General features: G+C 35.1%; 1 protein-coding gene across 8 annotated transcripts in view; it reads right to left on the bottom strand.

Annotated features, from left to right (window-relative positions):
* Positions 1–25,126, bottom strand: part of GULP1 (GULP PTB domain containing engulfment adaptor 1) — a 228,981-nt gene that overhangs the window by 32,499 nt on the left and 171,356 nt on the right. For 5 of the 8 annotated variants that reach the window (XM_074364013.1, XM_074364012.1, XM_074364017.1 and 2 more), the window contains 2 exons: positions 10,614–10,685; positions 3,998–4,096 (listed from right to left, as the gene is read on the bottom strand). In XM_074364013.1, the coding sequence (XP_074220114.1) occupies positions 3,998–4,096; positions 10,614–10,685 (171 nt within the window). The other 3 variants (XM_074364015.1, XM_074364016.1, XM_074364014.1) reach the window with 3 other exon arrangements.

The raw sequence follows: 25,126 nt of genomic DNA, 5'->3' as shown, positions 1-25,126 counted from the left end.
GAATATTGAATGAATACTTTAATATATAAATATTTATGCTTAATATATAAATATATAAATATATATTTATTTACTATATAAATATGTAGCAAAATATACATATATTTACTATAAATAAACTTATCTTAGGACCATATTTCATTATTTTTTCCCTTAATTACAACTTATATTCAAAATAAAATAAATTAACAGATTTTTTTTTCTGGTTCACTCACATCTCTTCAAATAATGGTTCCTAAATACATATCTGTGTTTAGGTTGGCTCAGAGTCACCTGGGAAGTTTTGTTTGTTACAATACAGATACTAAGGCTTGTTCTGCAGATTCGGAATCTGAAAAACCTGGGTGGACTCCAGCAATCAGCATTCTCAGGAGTCTCCTATGGGCACTAATGCCCAGGAGAGTTGGTAATCCCTTATTTAGATTACCTACTTTTTTTTTATGGATTCAAAAAATGGTACATTCTACTATACGTAAAGAGTCGGATACTCTATATTGACGTATAATATGTGAGTAAAGAGTCAGTTGCTTTCTATCCGTATGTAATATAATTGAAGTCCACAATCACTCTTCAAGTTCGGTAGGGATAAAAATAATGCTTCTTCCTGGTTAAAAGTTTGGAAAACTTACTTTCTTGGGGAAAAATTCAATAGAGCCTCTTTACAATTAGCTATTAAGTACAGGAAACAAAGACTCTGGGCCAGGGAAGAAAAGGATTGGCGTTACTGATTTGGGTAAGGAATACCATGATCAAAGGTCAATAGGCTAATTATACCGAGTTGAAGCCTACCTCCTTGACGCTTTGTAAACGGGGTTTAGGCTGGGAGAGGTATGGAGATTCGACAGTAAAAGTTTCGGGAAGAGGATGATACAGATGACAGGTTGTCAGCAGAAAACTCATTATTATGGGAGTCATTATGGGCAACTCTAGAATCACCAACTGGTACCATTTGCTACATTTGTATTCCCATGATCCCCTTCTGTGTCTCTTTTTACACACATATACACACACACACACACACACCACATACTGTATCAGTGTTAGTCATCTTGCAGTATCTTTGTCTTGATATTTTGTGCTTTTGTAAAGATGTGCCATTATTAAACTGTCAATTCTAAATGCTAACGATGTTCTCTTTATATACTGTATTTAAGCATATTTGTATTTTCTAAATAATTAAACTTTGTATTAATTACTGAAAAATTGAAGCATTCTAAATGTTCAATAATAGGAGAATGGTTTAGTAGATTATAATTTATAGATTATGGCATTGGTGAAATTCTTATAGCCTAGGATACATTATGGGTAGACTCTTACCAAAACGAATAAGAATGCATGAAGGTGATACATAAAGTGTATTATCATCCCCACATATTACAAGGTGTGCTTTGACAAGTCCTAAAATCCATGTAAGAAATTTTAATTAATAATAATCACACATGCATACACTCCAAAACAGATCTATATGGTTTAGAAGAAACTCTAAACAGAAAGATGACCTACAAATGACTTGTTCTAACTGGACATTTGCCACTATATAGCCACTGAATTGTAAAAAGGAAATGCAGGACTAGGACTGTTTCCTTTTTAATTGCCTATAAGACTACACGTTGGTTGCTACACTTCTGAGAGCATTGTTACCCAGAAACTTACTGCTTCCTCAGCCTATTGTTCTTTTATTAACTACCATTTGTCTAACGAAGGCATCCCAGCCAACCCACCTGCAGACAATGTTTCACTTTCAAATGCCTCATTTCCCAGCAAATATATATATATATGTGTGTGTGTGTATATATATATTCCATTATAAGCTTGGATATATAGATACGTACATATCATTTCACACTTGAATTCGTATATATTCATATTCATTGTAAGCTTGAAGAGAACTTCCACTATTCTTTTACCACTGCTTTTATCTGCTTTCAGCCACCTCAGCAATAGTCATTTTGGAATAACCAAAACCAAAAGTATGGTCTCCAATTCTCTGTTATTTACTATTGAATGTGGAGAATAGGAGGAAATTAGAACAGTCGAGGGAGGTCTTAAATTCATGGTTTGAGAAGTCTGAAGGAATGCAATTGTTCTTTAATTTTGAATTGACTGTGGCTACATCCATGCTATTGTCCTGTCGTCCTCAAAGATATTAAAAATGCAAAATTTCCAGGGTAATTCTGATTCTGTAGGCTAAGACAGGGTGTGGGACTTATTGCTGCGCGTGTCGCAGGTATTTTTAATGTCAGTGTTCCATGGACTAGACTTTGAAAATGAAGCAGCAGTCTGCGCGCGACACCAGAACAGCTCAAACTTCAGTGTGCACAGAAATCACCATGTTTCTTCTTTAATTGCAGGTTCAGTAGGTCTGAAATGAGGCCTGAGGTTTTACATTTCTAACAGGCTCCTGGTGATGCTGATTCCTGGTGGTTCACGGGCCGCACTTTGAATAGCAAGACTGCCAGGGCTTGTTATGTACAGAGTGATGGTATCAGTGGTAAATGCTGGACTAGAGAAAGGGGCAGACCTGTGAAAATATTTTCATACTCTGTTTCCAGGCCAGGGTTTCCTTCAGCTTTCAAATAGAATTAATTTGTCACTATGCATGCTGCAGTATTAAAAAAAAAGCATTGATAATATATATTTGTAAAATAATTGGAGTTGAATGTTACTCAGTTTTTCCAAACTGACTTTCATGGTTTTATCAAAATTACTAAGCGATAATTCTGAGGCAAATAAAATACTATATTTATTTTCTAGGGCTGTAATAACAAAATACCACAGACTGGGTGACTTCGACAAGAGAAATGTATTTTCTCACAGTTCGGAAGGCTTCAAGTCAAGGTGTCAGCGTGTCTGGTTTCTTGCTTGCAGATGGCTTCTCGCTGTGTCCTGATGTGGCCTTTCCCCTGTGCTCCCATGTCCCTGGTGTCTCTTCCTCTTATTGCAAGGTCACTCTCTTATTGGATTAAGGCCCAATTAAGACCTCATTCAATTTTAATTACTTTAAAGGCTCTATCTCCAAATAGAGTTGCATTGCAAGTTGGGCTTCAACATAGGAATTTTCGGTGAAAACAATTACACCCACAAGTACATATTAATGAATGTGATTCTAGAATAGATTGTTTTCCATTTCTTTACATTGGCTCTGTAGGGGGAAAAGCTCTTAAATACAAGAATCTTAAGTTTATACTGTGTTATGAGCTGAATTATGTTCCCCACCAAATTCATATATTGAAGCCTTAACTCCCCATACCTCAGAAAGGAACTGAATCTCCTTATTTGGAGATAAGGCTCAAAAAAGGTGATGAAGTTACAGTGAGGTCCTCTGGGTGGCCCCTGATCCAGTCTGACAGATGTCCTTTTAAGAAGAGGAAATTAGACACACAAAGAGACACCAGGGATGTGTTTGCAGCGACAACCACGTGAAGAGGCAGCAGGAGGGCGGCCACTTGCTGGCGGAGGAGGGAAGGCTGAGAAGAAACCACGCCTGCGGCTGTCAACTTAATCTGGGATTGCCATTACCACCAGGACTGTGAGCAATACATTTCCATTGTTTGAGCCACCAGGCCTGTGGTATTTTATTATAGCAGCCATAGTAAACTAATACACACTGATTATGTTTACAAGCAACAAGAGTCAGTCCAGAATATTTTACCAAATAACACACAGCTTTTGTCTTCTTTCACACTCAGTGACCCACACTTAACTGCATCTCCTTCACAGCACACGACGGAAAATTTCTAAATATAAGACCAAATTCTGTTGAACATACTTAATGTAAATTTTTAATCCCAAACACAGGCCAAGAACAAATCGCTCAGAAAACGATCCCAAAAGTTGTTTTCTTTTCCCTTAAAAATTCTATAGAGTTTCAAATTGTCATTAACTGAGAACTAAATAGTTTCAACTGGTAAGATGTTTTGAATATTCATTAAAATAGGAATGTAACTGTCATTACTTGAAGATTAAAGTGCTTCCAATGTTCAAAAATAAGCCTTACCTTTGTTTTGGGTTCTAGAATTTTTACTCCATAAATTGATATTTGCAACTCAACTTTAGGAATTTTCTGGCCTTCAGATTTCTTGATATGTCTTGCAAACTACAAATGAAAATTTATTCACAAAATTATAAATCTCTTTCTATGGAGAATGAACACAATATATATTTGAGTGTATTCAGTGTTGGACTTTCATTAAATTATTGCCTTTTGTAAAGTATTTTTATAAACCTCACACAGTCCCCAAATATTTAGAAATCATAGTGAGCTAACATTACTAACATTAACATCAGATTGATTTTCAATAACTTTTAAAAAAAATTTTTAAGGTACTTCCATGATATTTAAAAAATTGTATTCATACCGAACAGAAAGTAAAGACTCTTTGTGGGAAAATAAGCAGAGATCAATTTCTTTTTCTGTGGATCTACCATTTTTAGTGACTTTATAGAACTTGCAGTCGACTTCACTGGATATGCCTTCTTGGTCATTTTTAGATACTTACATTGTTTGGTACACTGTCTTACCCATCAAATCAATCAAATCAGTGAAAGAAAAGAGATAGATTACACTATTAAACTGAAGCTAAGAACTGAAGTAAGTGTCCTGGCTAAAAGACTCAGAACTAGACTCAGTCTAGAATTATAAATATAGTATGTCTTCCTGAAAAACATGAAGATTTTTTCAATGCTTTTGCAGTAGTATCTATTGTATTTCTTTATTGAATTAATAAGTGTTAGGTTCTGTTGTAAAATCGAAAAGAAAATCAGAATACTCATGCACTTAGTAGCTGGAGTTTCTGCCTCTTTCCTAGCATTGTCAGATTTAGTGGGAGAAAAATTATAGGATCCCAGTTAAATCTGAATATTAAACAATAATTGTTTAAAAATTTTTTCTTTTAGAATACACATAAACATTCCATATATACGTATACACATATAACATATATATGCCATCTAGTATAAGTATGTCCCATGTAATAAGTATGTCCCAGGTAATAGCTGGGACATAGTTATGCCAAAGAAATTATTCATTGTTTTTCTGAATTTCAAAGTGTATTAAGTGTACTGATTTTATCAGACAATGTCACCCTCTCCCTTCTTTCCTTCTTTCCTCCTTCCTTTTGTCCACCTTTCTTTTCAAGAAGCAGAAAAGAACTATTGAAAAAAAAAGATATTTATTAACCCTCTTCGAAGACTTCAAAGTTACTTCCTACTATAATATTTTTTCACCATATAGATCATCCTAACTTGGTTCGGAATAGATTATACGTGAGGCAGGGGTGGGGCTTCAGTCCTCTTTTGTGTGTCATATTTATTTGCATTGTGCATTTCTTTCTAATTTAGGGCAGATGTGAATACACATGGTACAGCTCAGTGCCAGAGCAGAGAGTGGTTAAAGGTCTCACTCTCTTTTAATGACTTTGCACCACCATGGAGAATAATATCATCAATGCATGTAAGAATGCCTTGAAGTGTCTGCCTTGATATGCAGGGCAAGGAGGAGGGTACCATTTGTACTCCTTTTGGGTGGTATTATTTTTTTAGCTTGCTGTCTGTCCTGTCCTATAAATACAGGCAGCTTTTTTCTTGGTATTCAGCAGTCTTACATTCTGCACATAAATTTGATTAATTCATGTCAGAATTTTTCTTTTCCTTTAAAAAACTTGTTTTGCTTAAGTGCAGATCTTTTAAAATTATCCCAGCTCTCTCCCAAAGAAAGTGGATTAATTTGTTTCTTTTCCCTTCATAATCGTCTTTCTGTACTGGTACAATCAAAACAATTTGGGGGTTTTCACATATGAAGGCTGACAAAATAAATCAGCTGCTTTCTATCTATGTGAACACGTCTGAACAAAGCCATTCCCATCACTGGCCGCAGAAGCAGCCTGAGCTGGCTTCCTGGGTGCTGCTCTTTTCCAGAAACAGACAGTGAACAATAGCTCTTGAAGCCTTTTCAACATCTGGACACAGCCATTCCTGTGACCTCTTTTAGTTTCCAAAAAGTCCATCACCAAACAACCACTAATATTAAACTTATCTGTTGAGTTATTTCTTTTCTGCCAGAAAAAAGAGGGGAAGAAAGAATGGAACAAATAAACAAAGGGAGGAAGTAGGGGCTAGAAGTACTAAAAACAGAAAGGCAGGGAGGGAGGGGGGAAACAAGAGAATGAGACAAAGAAAAAGAAAAAGAAACGTAAAATATCTGATCTATGGCTTGTGAAACCTTTTCTTTTGTTTCATATCAGGATGACATAATTGTGCTTAAAAAAGATTCAGAGGTCATCCAATCCAATCCTCCCATTTCAAAGATGAGAAAAATAAATCTTAGAGAAGTTATTTACCTTGGTCATAAAATGGGTCTGTAGCAATCAGGCCTAGAATCTAGTTTTGCTACCTACTAAATAATGCTTTTCTTTTGCCCAGCAGTTTCTGTGTTAGAAATAAAAAAAAATCCCAGTTCTGTTTTCATGTTTATCAAGGTTTACATTGGTTACTAGCCTTGACTATTAAACAGACATTGCAAAACATCTAAGCCAAAGATTCTATTTGTTCAATCTATATCTATATATATATATTTTAAATTTAGGATGCCTGTATTTTATAGTTTGCATGATCTAAGTCACTTTTCCAACTTGTAGACATCTCAATAATGTTCCAAAATACTCTAATTTGCGTTTGAAAGGCACACTCATCATTCTTACATTGTATTTTTCTCTCCCTATTTACTACTAGAATGTTAATGCTTGAAGAGCCTTCTACAATTTTTTTTCCCATTTTTACTTCAGTAGATTCATGTCTTAGTCATCTAGACAGAGTGATCTACTGGTGATACTTAAATATAATAATCCAATAAAGATATTCAAAGAGGGGTAAAGCTTAAGCATTCTAGAGGATATCTGATGTAAAAAACAAATAAAAATGTGAAAGAAAAGTGTTGCCTGCCATATCAGTAAATAAAGGATGCTGCAGCCATCAAATCAGCAGCCACTACCTCTGCCTGGATGGGAAAGGAACAGAATACTGGCCCCTGACAGCTAAGGTACGTATCAGAGGAATGATTTCAGTGAGTCCACGCTTTTGCATCTTCCCATACATAGAAAAGTGCTAAATTCCTTAACTTGAGATATCTGGTTTTCTTTAATTAACAGTAATCATTTGATGTTCCAACTACCTGGTCTTTGTTGCAAAACTCTTGTATGTCCTGGCTCCCCCTCCGGCCTGTTTGGCTCATCTTGGAGCCATCTGAGAGGCAGCGTCCCAGGCCGAAGTCCTCAGAAATGCCCACTGAGTAAAACATGACTCTCAGCTTTTAAGTTATGCACTTTTTTCAGTTGACAAAAACAAGCCGTTATTACCACAAAATGATGAGAAAGATGAAGTATTACTTGAAAGACATAAAGCAATTAGTTAAATATATGCCACAAGTAGAAGAGCTAAAGATAATTTAAAGGGAGCACCACTGAGTTTCATCATCACACAATTTCTATTCATTTCTCAGAGGACTGAAAAAGAAAATATAACTATATTATTAATGGAATATACATTATTAGGCAATAAAATTAATGAATTAATTCTGAGCTACTAATCCTCTTCGTGGTTCTTGTAAATTGTTGATTTAATTTAAATGTATTCCTAATAATCCTACAGAGAAAACAGCTATGCATATCATTAAAATAAGCTCCAAGCATTTCATTAATTAAATAACTGGTCATGAAGACAAAAACAGAGTGTTCCACTGCACAGAGAGAGTGAGGTCAAATGGAGAAACTGCTGGGCCTAGATTTAACAGAACTTTCAGTAATTTCCAAGCCCACATGCCCTGAGGTAGCTTCATGTAATTTTAAGTTAGCCCCATTGGAACAAGGGGACCCATCCTCTAAAATTAGGGTCCAGGAATACTGCTCCCTGGTTATCTCCCAGAGAAATCAAGAAGTTTTGGATCTATACACCAATATTCATCCACATGTAAGTACCACAAGCAGATTATCTATGAAATATATTGAGCCCTATGACATGTGTACTAGTTGTACTAATGAAAATAAGTAACTCACTGTTAAAAATGAAATTCATTACCATAACAATGATATTCAGTATATAGAATGAAAGGTTTTTCAATGATTACTTTTTGGAAAATGTAGTATTTTCATAAATCATAGACTAAAACACAATGAAGAGACAGAAATTGTTGAACATGATTGAGAAATAGAAAATATGTTGTTTTGATAAATACAGAATTTCTGAAAGTAAACACATACAAATTATTATATTCAAGAAAACTTTATAAACTACAAATCCTCCACAAAATGACAGAAAAATAGTTCCCAGTAAAATAAATAAAAAATTTTAAATTTCTTGAAAAATGACTAGGTATCATTAAATACAGAAGAATGAAAAAAATACATCACAGAAAATCTTATAAGTTTTACATCATCTTGTATTAGTCTTAAATTTTGAATTCTTCTTTAATGTCAGAAACCAATAAATCTAACTGGAAACTTTTGACAAAAAAATTTAATGTAAATAAAATGTTACCTTATGTGGCAAATAAAATAAAATACTGAACGATGGTGGATAAAAAAGTAGTCAGAATATATATGTTTAAGAAAAATAAGCAGGAAATTAAAATGCGGGATGTGTACACAAAACAGTTAATAAGATAATTTTTTTTTTAGTAGGGTCATAGCACCATCTTCTGGCCATTTCTACATGACAACAGAATTAGAGAGGAGCCAAGGTCTAGAACTTAAAATAAATAAATGTAAATACTCTTGTATACTCTGAGTTGTAGCCTCTGACCTTTGACGCAAAGAAACAAAAAAGTAAATAAAAAGCATTATTTTATTCATTTGCTTTAGTTTATGAATCATTACCCTTAGATATATAGTTTCCTGATCTACAAAATTTTTGCCATCAACGGAGTAAAGACTGCTTATTAAATTAAGTATTCTGGAAGATACTTGAAAGAAAAAAAAAGCTACTATCAACCTAGTATGCATTTTTAAACTATACTGCATAACATCGATCTTACTGTAAATCTCATTCTTTTATTAATAGGATCATTTCCAAACATGAAACTACATAAGATCTGCATATAAAGTCTCACAACATTATATAAAAATTAGCCATCATTTAGAAAGCATTTCATTTCAAATACCTCTTTAAATTTTATCTAGTAATTATGTAATTGAATCCTTTCGGGTTTGGATTTGGGTTCAATACCCTACTGGGTATAAGGAAACATAGAGTGTAAATACAGTTATTCTTTTATAAAACATTCTGATTGTAGTGAAGTTGGATTCATGCCCAGAGTGTGCAACATTTTAAATATTTAAATAGGTTATTTTAAACAGTATCCATAAATAGTGAGAACTTTTTAATCCTCCATGGTGCTTAAAAGTATCTGCCAAAAAAGCACAAGTTTGACTTATTGCCTAATGAGTAGTTGAAATAAATGGTTGGCTACTCTCCTTTTTTTTTTCCAAGTGGGAGTGTTAGCATCATGGGACCTTTTAGTATATTTACTTAAAAATAAGTAAAATATAAAAAGTTATAAGATATTTTGAAATATTTTAAATTAGGTAATATATATATAAAATAAATGGATAAAAATTTATCTCCTTTTATTTTGTTTCCCAGAAAACAAGCCAACTCACTTCAGTTTTTCCTCAATTTAAACAGTAGTTTCTACCTGATAAGACATTCTCAAAAGCAAAGTAATACTTTTTAATGTCTATGACTTCATTTGGCACAGAAACCTTCCCCACCTATAGAATAACTGGATGATACCTAAACTAAATAAAGTTATAGAAGGGTTGTTTCTCAACAAATTTTTGAGACAGTCATAGAGAATAATAATGAACTATGCTAACAAAATAGTGCTATGTTAGATTTTCTTAATGAGAGAAACATGAGAATTCTGTTGAAGGAGTTCAAATCTTAAAGTCTCAGGGGGAACAAGGTCTTTTGGGATGGGATGCAATTAGAAAAACCTGCAAAGGATGCGTGGCAGCTTACGTTAAGATCTTCTCAGGAAATTTGCGGATTACGAGGATGCGGATTTTTTGCTTATTAAATGTCCTTTTCTGCTCTTAGTCTCACCAGTTCCCAGGTCTGCTTATGGACATGGCCAGATCCTTGTGGATTTGTCCATTAGGACAGCTTTAACACACAGTGTCACTGCAAAATTCTGCTTTGGAATTAACTCTAACTCCACACTTTCAGCTGGTGGATACGATAGTCTATTAGAGACAGTTGTTCCACCGTCATTAGCTTGTGAGTTGGGGCATGAGTCCACACTGTCCAAGCAAAGTAAAGGCAAATTACTAAATGCCAACACTTATGAAATATTGCCATTACATTCTTCTCGTTAAGTATGAGAAATTATACCTTAGAGAAACATGAAGAGTGTGCCATATTCAGAAAAATAATTAATTGTGTTTACATAGTTGTTATTAAGTACATTTCCATGGTCTAGTGAAATTTATTCAACAGTCCATTTTTAACAGGGTGAAGTCATATCTGCCACAAAGCTATTCATGCTTTGAATTTCCATCAATCTACTGATGACGTGAGACAAGTTCAATACGCTAGACATTTCTTTGGAGGGCTTGCCCTACCTTTAGTTTTCTTACAGCATCTCTTACAACTTCTGTTCCTTTGGGCTGCTCCACTTCTGTGCTGCCAAGAAACTGAAAATGGTCATGTGTGAGACAGACTGTACTACATCATATACCATTAAATCATTTTCAAACATAACATGGAAAAATTGAATGATGTGATATAATGCAAATCCAAATCCTAAACAGACGTTACTAATTTATATTATTTTATAGTATATGAAAATGTAAATATTAATCACATATAATTCCTATTATTCAAAGATTGTTTTTAAAACATACTTTTCCTACCTCTAAATATTATACTTACACAGTTTTACTGGGAAGAAAATGAAAGTTATTTCATTGGCCCAAAGGAATAAAGTTTACATTTAAAACTTAAAACATACTAAAAATTTTAAAAAGTTCTCTGTAAATTTAAAGGACATAAATTGTTTTTGTTACTTTATTACTTGTCAATAGTATATTTTAGGATATTAATGTGGTTTAATACAGTTTATAATGTCAAATCAACATTTTTCTTTGTTTTCCAATTAGGACACTTGTCTAGCATGTAAGATTTTAAAATACACATTTTAAAAAATACCCAATATACACTATCCATAAAAGGTATAGCTAAATTAAATTAAAAAGTAAAACATACATGCTCTATAATTCTACTAAGTTTTAAAATATCCTTGGAGGTTTTTAGTTAAAACTTGATCTTTCCCCCCAAAAAGAAAAAGTTTCATAATAATTGCCACATTATGATAAAATCTCTATCCTGGGGAGATATAATACCTTCTAAACAGAAGTCTAACATCATGACATGTTCAAGACCAATTAGAATTGAAATATGGATATTTTATTCTATAGAATATTTCTTTATAAATAGAAGTAACCATTAAATTACTTAGGTGTGTATAATTTCCCAAAGACCTTTTTTTTCTTGTCACACACCACCAATCATAACACCAAAGTGAGTCATGAATTCATCACTTTTTATATAAATGGACATATATACATGAGTATGTATGTGTGTACTCTTTACATCAAATGATTAAGTAGACTCTTTCTCATGTGTCAACTCACAGAATGGAAGGGAGCAAAACAGTAATGTCAGGGTATCTTTCTAAATCACATTTTATTTCTTCTATAATTCTTGAAGAAAATAACAACAATAACAACTAAAGAAATTAGAGTCTTGTTTTTCAAAATGGCCTCTCTGTATTACCTGTATGAGAATTCCCCAAGGAGCGGGTTAAAATACAACAGTGCAGATTCCTTGGCCTAATAAGGGAATTATATTTCTAAGAGCATTACAGGGGGTTCCTTGTACTAAACTCTAAGGAACGGACAGAATATGGCAACAGGTCAGGAGAAGAGAGGAAGGCAGAGACAAAAGCTGAGCTGAAAATACAGCAGATAAGTGCTGACCCCTTCCTGATGAGCTCAGGGAGAGAAAATGAAGCTCAGAAGCATCAAGGTAGAAACAAGTTTCAGTTTTCGGCTTCTATAAGGTATACCAGTTTCTTTTTCTAATATGTGTAAAGTATACCAAACAACTGCTCACAGGCCTGGATGTGATATCATTAGGTGCTTGGTTTGCCCACTGCGGCCTCAACAAGCTGATTGACCAGGTCTGCAAAAAAGACCAAAATAAATGGAGAAACCCTCAGCTTAAAAGGAATTGAAAATCTGCTACTAAGATACATGAGACGGCCAAATCTCTTCCTGACACCAATGCATTTGTCACATTTCTTCTGTTTCAGGTCAGTGTACTGAACCTTGGCTGCATGACACAATCACACGGGAGCTTTAAACTTAGTCCTGTGCCTGGGACTCTGATTTAATTAGTTTGGGGCAGAGCCAGGGTGTCCGTGTATTTTAAAGCTCCCCAGGTGACTTTAACATGCCACCAGATTTGAAAAGCACTGTTTTAGATCATCCAGGAGGGATAAAGGGTTCACGTGACAGGAGGGGAGCTAACACAATAGCAGCTATTTAGTTCTGAGAAGATCCATGGGGTAAATGTCTGTTCTCACTTTATCTCTGAATTTATCGTATCAACGAGAGACTCCCCATTGCTGGGTGGTCTAATGTAAGCAGAACAGGGAAGCAAGAGCAGACTCTCTATTGGTAAGTGATTCTGGAACTATAAGACAGAATGTCTGCTATATTCATTTTAGACTGTAAGAGTTACTGGAAATATTTGTGGGAATATATTTGTACTTTGGTAGTAATGTCATGAGTCATAAGTGTGATATGTAAATAGGCCCATATGGGAAAATTATGGAAGAACTCCAAGTACATTCTAAACGAATCAACCTCTTGCAGTGCTCCAGAAACCTTTCTACAAGTTTCTTTCACACTAGCTTTAATTAAACCAACTGAGTAATGAAACACAGGGAGAAGCTTTGAATGATGGTGGGAACTAAACTAAAGAGTGTGAGCGAAAAATACTGCAAACCGTATCAGTAAACAAAGAATGCTGAAACCATCAAGTCATTAGCGGCTGCTGTGACCCCCCACAGTGAAGACAAGCCTGCAGTCCAGCCCCTGCAGCCACTCACAATGGTGCACCCTGAGGGGACTCAGAATAAGAAAGGACAAGATACTGGCCCTAGGTAACTAGATGCTTGTCAAAGGAATGAATTCAATGAGCCCAAATGTTTGCTTCCTCCCATACATAGAAAAGCACTAAATTCTTTAACTTGAGATGCCTGCTTTTCTTTAGATAACAAGTAATCTTTTATTGTTCCAACTCTTGACCATTTATTGTAAAGCTCCTATATATTCTAGCCCCTTCCCTACCTCTTCGGAGCAGTCCCTCAGAGCGATCTGAGAGGGTGTCATCCTGGTTCAAGTCCTCCTGCCAAATAAAACGTAACTCTCAACTTTAAGGCTGCGCATTTATTACAGTCGACAGGAGACATCTAATATGGGGCTTGCCACTGACCCAGTTTTTCTATGTAATATTGGATGAAATAAATGGAAATAATTTTAAAAGTAAAAAGCAAATCATTCATTAAAGTATTTCCTATATTTTTCAGTTATGAAAGGCATGATACTTAGATTAAATCATATTTTTAGGCATTCCACGTCTATGTAAAATATGTATGAGACTTGCATATGATGCAGCATGCTGGAATACACTCTAGGCCTAGAATCTGAAGATGTTAGAAAAGTCGCTTAATCTCTGCCTTATTTGAGTCTTGAACAATAAGGATAATACTGTTCTTCTTTCTTTTTAAAATTACTCCAAAGATCAATTGCAATGAGATCAGAAAAAAGAAAAGAAAAAAAACAAAACAACTCTGTAAACTGCAAAGTACTTTATAATTATGGGGGACTACCACTCCTTTATTTAAAGATTGTTTGAGGAAGACACTAGAATTTAGTGGATATTGTTGGTGCCCGCTTAGCTCTCCTTGGATCCTTTTTATCAGTGTTGGGACTCATCATCCAGCTTCCCCAGGCTTTGCTGGTAACGGCTCACATGCAAGACCTTCAGAGGATTCCCTTTGGGCAATGAGGTCACTTTGCCAATATTGAGAGCTAGAAACATCTGGGAGTTTTTTGCTTTCCCCCCCATATCACAAAATTCCTTAAGAGATGGTGTGGAAGTACAAAGGTCCAACCCTCTGCTTGGAAGTGGGGTTAATTCTAAGGTGTAAGTGTTGTGACGCAGAACTTCCCTCAGAGTCAGGCTGAGGCTGGGGCTTCACTTGATTTCTTCCCCTTGTCTGTCCTGCTTCCCACATCCTCACTTGTTGCTCTTGGGAGCACTCCCTTAACAAATCACTTGCACCCAAATCTTTGCTTCAGGGTCTAACTCTGGGAGGAACTGGCTTAACAAACTGTTAAATGCTTCAATGCTTACATTCAGGAATATACAGTCTAGTGTACAGACCCACAAATGACTGAAATAGTCTTGTCATCAGTGCTCTCAGAAGGCTTGTGTACAGCACAGGTTAGAGGTCGGACTTTGGTTTCCCACTCTGCGGGTGCCTGAAGGGTGAAAGGAAAGATGGAATTGAATCAAGCCGTGGCCAAGGGATTAATCCATCCCATCTCAGCTGAGCTGTTAACTAGCTGGAGAAAGAAGGCCAAGGGAGTTCTGGACTGCGAAATGCTATGCCTGGCTGAGAGCAGAGGGGAGGCACCCACTGAAGCAAAGGAACTGAGCCAACGTCCACATGCAGACTTGAATGTCCACTGGGCCCCTTCCCCAGCCTGTCTCCGGGGAGACTGGCTGCTAGTCCGATATGCCCTAAGTAGTAAGAGTCTTCCCTAGGGAAAGTGACTCCCCTAAAAAAGACAACCTTTGCTGAAAGTTGGGGTTTCTACATGAAATAAATGGGCCACCTGATCAGTTACCAGTTGATAAGACCTGCCCATGTACATAGAACTGTCAGCCAGCCTTTAGGTGCCTCACTCTTCAATATCAAAACACACCACGTATGTGCACATACTTGAGGACAGCCAATCACGTGAAAAACAGGGAGAAAAACAAAGAAGCAGGAACAAAATAGAATGGAAGAAACTGGAGAAAAAAGCAGGGACAAAAAAGATGTCTAAAAATCTAAAATCAATATAAATATACTGCATCCAGGATAGAAACAGGATCCCCTATAAAAAGGAGCATTGAGAGAACAATAAAGAGCTCATGGAAATTAAAAATATGAGGCAGACAATTAAAAAATATTACAAGATAAAGTTGAGGAAATTCATTGAGAGGTAATTATAGGGTGCTTGTTATTTATCAAGTACTATTTAGGAGTTGGGGATATAGCAGGAAACAAAACAAAGCAAATTTCCTGCTCTTAGGGGCCTTATACCCTAGTGGAGGGAGCCAAACATAAACAGTATTATATAATAAGAGAATTATATATAATTTTAGAGAGGCAACAGCAATGAAGGATCGGAAGTGCAAGGCATGTGAGTGTGTCTGTGTGCTGTGCCACTGCAAATAGGATGGGTGGAAGAGACCTCACTGATAAAGTCAAGTGTAAACCAACCGGAAAGGCAGTGGTACGTCTAGATACCCGGGGGAAGGCAGGCCAGGCCAAGGGAACAGAAAATGCAGAAGCTAGGTATTTTGAAAGAAGATACATTTAAAAAAAAAAAAAAAAGTAGAACTATTAGAGAATTGGTCTAGGATAGCGTTTTTAAAAATTTGGTCCCTGGAACAGTAGCATCAGCATTTATCTGCAAAGTTGTTAAAATACAGATTCTACTGACAGAAACTCTGGGGGTGGGTCCAACAATCTGTTTTATTGTCTACTCCAGGCGTTTCTGGTGGACGTTTCAAAGTGAAAACCACTGCTCTAGAGAGCAAATATCACACAAGATAGAGTTCTAGAAACAGGGGACCAGAAAAACTGAAGAAAGAAAATTATCTAACACCTTCCCAGAAGCAAAGCTATGAAATTTCAGAGCAAAGGACTCAAGATTACACCACTGTAATCAGTGAAAACACATACACAGACACAGTACATTAGGTCACCAACAATACACTGGAGATGGAATTCGAATGACATCAGACTTCATATCAGCAATAATGGAAGAAAAATAACTTTAATTCTAAGGAAAAAAAAAAAGATTTAAAGCCAAGTTTATAGGTTATTAGGAGAGAAAAAATACACACATAGATGTGGAAGGGACCAAAATTTAAACTCTCATAGCCCAGTTCTCTGTAAGAAAAGAGGGGAGTTTATAAAATAAAACAGAGGAAGAAATGGAACTCAGGAAACAGGGAGGGATGACAGAAGGTGTTGAAAACCACCACAAATACGACAAATCAAGGCACAGCAGTGTGGCAGGTTATCCACATACACAGAAAAAAATAAAAGAGCTGAAAATGGTTGCTTCAGTGACTGACACTTGGGAGAAGAGCTGGGGAACATTCTGCTTCTTCGTTATATGCCTTGGAGAAATATCTGACTGCTTAAAATGGACATAGATAACGCTGATAAAATAAAAATTAAATTATGCCTCCAAATGGTAAGTTAATGTCACACACATCATTTACTCCTTAAAAAAAATGAATATTTGCTATGAGTCAAGCATTTACTAAGTGCTGGGTATGTATCAGGGGAAAAATGTCCCTGTGCTAGTAGAATTTATATCCTAGTGAGCCTTTCTGTGTGTGTGTATGTCTGCATGCATCTGCATATGTATGTATGTATCTATATTTTTCTATGTCCATGTTTCTATCACAAACAGATTTATAATATATCTTAGATGGCACAAGTAAAAATAACACACATAGTAACACAGACTGGGCAGAGTATGAGTAATATTTAGGATTGAGTGGTTAGTAAAGTCCTCTCTAAAAAGGTGCTATTTTCATAGAGACCTGAATGAAAGGAAGAAATGAAACACACATCCTCTGATGCATCAGCTAGAGAAACTGACTCAACAGCTTGTATATAAAGTGGAGCTTGGAAAAGCAGAACTCTGGGCAGAAGGTAAGGATGATGGAGACCCTGGCGCTGAGGTCTAGATGGAAGGACTGAGAAGAGGGCCAGAATCATGGGTCTCCAGGTAGCTGCCACATTGTAGAGGGAGATGAAAGGGAATAATGCTGCAAACAGAAATAAGTTAAATGTTTAGGGAAATGGCAAGGGGAACCAAGAAAGTTAGATCCTTAATATTAGTAATTAGGGTTGTCAGATTAGCAAATAAAATGATAGGATGCTGCTGTTGGTTGGAATGTAAAATGTTACAGCCACTTTGGAAAATAGTTCGGTAGTTTCTCGGAAGACTAAACATATACTTATCATAAAATCGCAACTGCCCTTCTTGGTATCTATCCCAGAGAGATGAAAACTTACATTCATGCAAGTATCTGTGCACTGATGTTCACAATAGATCTCTCTGTAAGAGCCAAACATCAGGAGAAACCCAAATATCCTTCAGTGGGTCAATGGTTAAACCATCTGTGGTATATCCATACCATGGAACACTACTCAGCAATAAAAATGAATGAACTATTGTTACACACACAACTTGGATAGATCTTAAGGGAATTATGCTGAATAAAAAAAGTCAATATCAAAAAAAAATTTTTTTTTGTTATTTATTTACCTAAATAAAGAAATACAGAAAATTTCCTTTACATTCTTTCACAAAATGAGATATTGATATCCTGAAATTTTCAAGTAAAAATCATTGCTTTCATGTTTTAGCAACTTTATGTCTTAGCTCCTCCATGTGGCAGAAAAAAATAACAATGATAGGAGAGTGTAATGTATCAGACTGTTTTTGCTTTATACGTGTAGATTGTTACTTTTCAGTGTAGCAAAAGAGCCAAAGAAAGAGTTATGCGTTCTGCAGTCTGTGATGATGGTGGGTGCAGTTCTGTTTTACTTTAAGTGTTCAAGATTTTATCAATTATTTTTCTTCATAGTCTCAAATAGACAACATTCATTTTAGCACATTTTTTTTTAGAAAGATCAGGCATTAGACCTTATCTAAGTCCAAGTGTGTATCTTGCACAATTGTGTGCCTGTGCTTTGAAAATCTGCAACAAAATTTTTGTTTACTTATGAATAAACAAACATTTGTATTTTAATAGTAATGTATGTTCCCTCTAGAAAAATTAGAAACTATGGAAAAATGTAGTTTTTAATCAATGAAAATAAGCATTAACTTCTTTCTCATAATCAAGAGGTAACTATCATTGAGAATGTTATGTTTTAAATTCATGTTATAATCAAAGTAATCAGTCAATGATTATAATATTAGGCAAATTTACAAAAAACAAATGAAACCTCTTAAATTATTATATGTGATTGATTCATTTTTCGGGCATTATTATGTGTGTGTATATGTAAATTTTGGCTACTAGCTGAGTTATTAAAAGCACTGAGAATTGAAACACTGAATTTGACTTCTAAATAATATGAAAAGATAGGAAAGATATACAACACAATGGGATGCTTAGAATATATTAGGCTATGAAAAATCAGATGAGAGTGATCTAAAAATGTTCTGTATATTCTTAGTCTATATATTAAAATATAATAACATGGCATATCTTTTTCACAGACTTTACAAACTATAAAATGTCTTTGGAAATCGTCAATAAAGACTTGAGAAACACAGAGCAAAATTTTGATACTTTAAAGCTATTTATATATTCCATGCAAATATTCCACCTTTTGCATCTCTCTGCTGAATGCATTTGATCACTTAGCAGATGTAGTCAACAACAGGTATTTTAGTCACAACAGGGAGTTTGTTGAAATTAAAAACATAAAAATGTCATCAAACTCATTATTACATACAGAAATATTTACTTTGTAGACTTTTAAAATTAGAATGCTATTAAGATATTTCATATTTCACTTAATATTTTCCAAAAACTCTCACAATTATTTTTCAGTTAATTAAAACAACAGGCTTCTCTTTTAAACTAACTAATCTCAAGTGATATCTGTATTCATTTCTTCAGTTATTTCATTGTGTCCTTTTATGCCTACAATAAGCATGTTGCAAAAAATGTGTGAAAGTTTGAGACTACACCTTCATTTTCAAATATTACTTGAAATTAACATTTTTTTCCACTTGAAAGACAGAATAGTTTGTTTTATGACTTGCTACTTTGCCAGTAGAGAGCAGTGTTGGACATCATATGGACCCAATTATAATATCTGCCTTATTTTCTGATGTTTTCAGAAATCACTCTGTGAATAAGAATAATACAGTTTTTTTTAAAAAGCCAGATAAACAACAATTAAAATAACTAACGGAAGCACTGCTAAGCCTAGCTGCTATGAAGTCTGACATTATTTAACACATGAAAGTGCTAATTTATAACAAACATATGGAATAGTTGTTTAGATCAAATTCAAAATATGCCAGTTGTATTTAGATAACATGTTCTCTATATAATTATCTTAAAATATTAAGAAAAAGCAATTTCTATTTTTTTACAACATAAAAGCTTTATCTAAGGTAAAGACTAATAAACAACTATTGGTAGCATAATGACCAATGGATGTTTTAACGCTAGAAAAAGAAAGCAACGTGTTGTACGTCTTTATCTTTGTAACCAGGGTTGCAGAGACTCAAATAGGATGGAGCTAATTTTCTTGGCATTAACTTGACTGCATATGTGTAAAAAGAACAGTACTTAAACCTTCTAGCTACTCAACTGCACCCAGAAGATAAGCCATATAGGAGTAAGCCAATTTAATGTTAGTCTTTACTTGGCTGACTTGCTATGTCACAGTGCCAAGCAATACAGGAGAAACCATTTTTAAAAAGCACATCATAGCAGTCAATTGCTAAAGAAGGTCAGAATCAATCGAATTTAAACCTATTACTTAATCGTCAAAACCATAATCCTAAAAGATAAAATAAAATAGATCCACCAAAAAAGAAAGGTTATACTTTAAACTAAATGCTCTAAAGGTTAGCCTTCAAAGGAGGGGCAGGATTTAATAGACAATAAAAAAAAAATATTGGGGTCAGTATCTAAAAGTCTACATTTTATATGTGATTTGATATTCTCAATTTATCATAGTAACTTCCTATTAAATTATATCTTACATCGTCTTATTTTATGTGAATACAGAATGTATTATTTTAACAGGCTCTTGCTTTTAAAATAAGATTCCTAAGTTTAAGCCAAAACAAACCTACTTGATATAACCAAGAAACTGTGCTCACTGCCCACTGTGGAAGGGTCTCCCAAATCACACGAACTTTGAATCACATGGTCACAATAGGAAGCAGTGAGTTTTTTTGTCCTGTCCCAGAGTCCCCTCCACAGTTAAACCTACTGCACAGCAGAAGAGTGAGACAGGTGGAGTGAAAGACAGTTCATTTACCTGTACTGTTATAAACAGAAGTATTACAAAAATAAATAAACACCAATTTACACAAAAAACCAAAAGCATGGACTCTGGAGCCAGACAGGTTTCACAATCCATTTTCTCATTAGAGAACCAAGTGATTGTGGACTGCGGAGATATTATCATTCAACTCCTATTATTTTATAGATAATATAAACTGAGGACCAGGAAGGTGAAATGACTTCTCAAGGTCACAAAGCTTTTTAGTAGCAGAGATAGGGCTAGAAGTCCAGCTCTCCTAATTTTCAGACACACACACTCTTCATCTTAAATAAAACAGAAATAGAATGAAAGGTAATTTAATATCCTGGGTATATAATACCCATTTATGCCACGTCCATTTGGCTGATTAAGTTTTATGTTATACGTTCTTTCTACTGTGAGATATGCTTAAAATCCAACGAACTGAAAAGAATATTCGCTTGGCTTTACGCTTAGGTAATCTGAATTTCCACTACAGTTAGGTAACCTGAAACTTTCAGACCCTCATTTTCCTCATTCATAAATAACATACTATATAATTGCGAGGATTAAATGAGAAAATGCAACCAGTGACTGGCACAGAATGGGTATTAAAAGAATTTATGCTTAGGAATTAAAATGCAATAATAAAATAACAGTCACAACAAGAAAATAAAAAAAGTCTAGCCACTAACGATGGACTATGAAGTAAGCAAGATAAAATCCTATTTTAAGTCACTAGTAATCAGATTTTGGTGCTAGAGGCAGCTAGAATCCACATCAATACATACACGGGTGTGTTTTTTCCTCAACATTTTATTGGATATTTATTCTTCTAAATTCTCAGTGTAATTTAATTGCAAATTAATTAATTATATAAAACTTGAGACAAGTGAGTTTTTAGGTTATTTGTGGATATCTTATCAGTAAGCGTTTATACTGTTTTTCAGGAGGTCAAGTACTTTTCTTGCTAAATATTTTTCTAGTTGTTTTGAGTTTGAGATAAATATGTGTTTTGGATTCTATCTATAACAAATTATTGCTACTATAAGAAACACTTACCCTGTATCTGGTCTGCTTACTAAATTCTTTTACTAAGCTTAGTAGTTTTATTTATTTTGAAAAATTTGAGTCTACTGGAATATATCTCAATATTGTTACCAATTATTTCATTTTCCTTGCTTAACAAAGCAATGTTAAATAACAGTAATAACAAGTATCCATTTCTTATTCTTAGTTTTCATGGGATTTAATTAAGATTTGGGCAATACAATATTATTATTCTACTTCAGTTTTAAACTTTAACAACGTAACTGCTCTAAAACTTCTTGCGTTCCTGAACTCTGTCCAAAAAGAGTATATTTATCTGAAGAAGGCCCTCACATCTCTCCTCAGCTAAATCTACCTTTTCCTCCCTTTTGGAGAGAATATTCTTTAAAAGTTCTAGTGTCTTCCTAATTAGGGGGATAGCATTCCCAGTACGTCCTTTCTGAGATGCTGTATTATTTTTATCATCATTTTTTATGTAGCCTAATCCATTTAAAAATATTTACCGTTCACCACCTATGTATCAGGTACTGTTCTAGACACCATGGATACAGCAGTGAACAAAACAGACCCAAATCCCCAACCACAGATGCTGCTGCAGGCTACACCCTTACCTTCAGTGCCCGCAAAGGGCGCCTATGTTTTCTCACATGTTCTTTCATTCACTGAAAGCCTCATTATTTGAGTACAATCTAAATAGGCTGCAACAAGAAAGCTTCCAAATCAACAAAAATTGCCATCCTGGAGTTTTCTGGCTGTAAGTGATCAGGGTTGAAATCTTAAGCCATCCTGGAGAAGATCTTATCCCAAGCCGTGAGCAGAATGTCTCCTTCATACTCAGGTATCACAGAAAACTCCTGATCCCATCAAGGGACTTTAGTTCTCAAACTGCCATCCCCATTTCTTTAAAAAAGGAGGAGAATCTACTTTTCAGATCTTGATAGGTGATGCACAGCTCTTCCAAGCGAAAAATGAGTGTGGCCTAATGATACCCCAGAATGCGGATTTATTTATGTCTTTCAACAGACTTTTGTCAGTGATTAATATGGCCTGATCACTCCGGGAAGCACCGCTGTGTGCAGAACACTCACTCGCGTGCTGTGAATGCTACAAGCAAGGAAGAAGGGATCCTGTCCCCTGGGGTTTTACCTCTAAGATTTAGAGATTCAAACACACACAAGGAAAGGAAAGACAACAAAGAATGAGACAAACAAACAAAAACCTGAGCTTTGGTACAGACTGAGACAGGCTTAAGGTCACTGACTATGAATGTGCTTTCCTACTCCCTCCATCCGGTGTTTCCAGAGGCACCAGTGAGAGCTCTGCACCAAGCAGCCTTTCTTTTACTGAACACCTGTTTACTGAGAATCCACTAGGTGTCAGGCACGGTTCTAAGTACTTAGATACAGAGATGAACAGAAAAGTCAAAGAGCTCTGTGGAAGTGGCTTGGCGGAACCATGCAGAAGGGTTTTAGAACCACGTGGACACAAGGTTTGAATTCTGGTTCTGCTGCTTGATAGTTCTATGAATCTTAACATCTCTGAGCAGCAGCTTCTTCTTTTGTAAAATGTAGACAAATATCCCTATACTTACAAATGGGCTGTGAACAAGAATTCTATGCATAAAGTGCCTAACATGTAGTAGGCATTCAAAAAATACTTGCTCTGTTCAATAAATGCTCCTAAATGATGAACAGGTGCCGATTATTTGGTTCTATTTCCTAAAGTAATGCTGGAACAACAGGGTTTGTGACTTTGATTATTTTCAACAACAGTCAGGGCTTTTTTTCTTCTTATTTTGTAGTTTCAACATAATTCTATTAATAGGGCTTAAATAAATCTGCCGGGAAGCTGATGACTCTGGCTAATTAAGTGACAGGTGGGGGAATACAGATGCATCAAGCATCTAACATTGGCAGGATCCTGGCAATTCCTATAGGGAAACAGAACAAGAGAATGAATGGGTCACTCTGATTTTGTGTCATCAGTCAAGTCCATCTCCATAAGGAGTCTGCCTTGCAATCAGATGCTGGCATGGGGACATATGCTCTTTTATCTCATTTGCTAACAGCCTGATCCTCTCTTCCCTGTTTGTAAAAGTGAGCAGCTTTTCTCCTTCTACTATCACAACTCTTTCTTCACCGTTCTGCTACCATTAGGTTAGTCCTACATACTTCTAACTTGATTTGATAATTAAGTTTATTTTTTTAGGTCCACACTTTTTTCTTTTTAAAGACAAGTTTATTCATTTTTTTCAATCCTTGAAGTCAATTATCATTAATTAGCACCATTTAGACTTCACTGTGATGCTTAATTGGTTTTGCTTGAACCCTACTGTACGCTGATTTTATTTGATTTTCCTTGGCCTTTAAAAAAAATCAATTGTCGCATATTCCTGGGCAGCTTTTGAGAGTATTTTTCAGTTGCCCTTTGAAAACTCTAATCCTGGTATTAACATAGACCTTTATGTTTTTATTGGAATACATCTAAAAATTTAATAGCCTGATTAGTGACTATAATTCCAAACTATATAAAAACCTCCCTTTATATATACAGAAATATACTGCAGTGTATTACTTTTCTCAGAAGGAACTATACATTTCTATTTCCCATGATATATTTGATTAATGTATCAAAAACTTAAATTTGCTATTTTCAGATGCAAAACTGGTATGTGAGAATCTTTATATGCAGTTCCATTATTAATATGACTAAAGTTTAAAGTAAGCTACTTATTTTTAATGTATTTTTAATTTAAACATTTTGTGACATGCTATTTCAATTCCTTGCCTATCAGGCATAATATAAAATACATATACTAGCTCAAGCCTGAGATTAATTTGTTTTCACTTAAAAACGATAAATGCTATTAAAATGCACAAATAAGTGAAGTATGAGCAAGGATATGATAGCATTAAAGTCATATTTATTTGTATCTCATTTCAGGGCTAATCTAGCATAAATTTCAAAATTGTGTATATCCATAATAGGAATTATGGATGCTGCTACATGAAAGAATTAGAAAACAAATGGCATTCTCTTTACACCAAAAATTTACATTCTGTTATTGAATATTCAAGTTAAAAGATCTATCTAAACCCAGGGAGCCTCACTCTACAAAGTCCCGATAAATCGCATAATGACATTTTACTGAAAACTCTGAGTTACTGCCATTTTAACATGATTAACTCTTTATCTGAAGGCAGAGAGCATTTCATACACTGGAGACCTTGGGGAGGGACCTGTTTAAGTCCTTGATGACATCTTATTGGAGTTGGAGGGGCCTCAGTCACTAGAACCCCATCTGTCAAGCTTTACCAATAGAAATCCTGCCAGCAGCCTGCAGGAAGGAACGCCAAGCGGCTGGTTGGTAGGGAAAATGTCACGAGAAGGGCAAGTCACTTTCTCTTATTCTCTCAACAGTCTTGTTAGCCTCTCCACAGAAAGCACTTCTGGCTCGTTGTTCTAAAAACACTTCCTGGGAGTAGGAAGAAATTCAGGGTATGGTCAGTTCTTCTGTGCTTGGATTGAATTTTTAGTTTGTTGTTAGGATAGCAAACTTACAAACTTACCATATACACTCTGTGTAAAATACAAATCCCCATGTAAACACTTAACTCAAGGGGCTTTGTTTTTATTGATTCTTATTGTCCTCAAAGA

This window comes from Camelus bactrianus, chromosome 5 (genome assembly GCF_048773025.1).
Source record: "Camelus bactrianus isolate YW-2024 breed Bactrian camel chromosome 5, ASM4877302v1, whole genome shotgun sequence".
NCBI lineage: Eukaryota > Metazoa > Chordata > Mammalia > Artiodactyla > Camelidae > Camelus > Camelus bactrianus.
The sequence above is the reverse complement of the archived record's forward strand: the minus strand, read 5'-3'. Positions and strand labels throughout refer to the sequence as shown.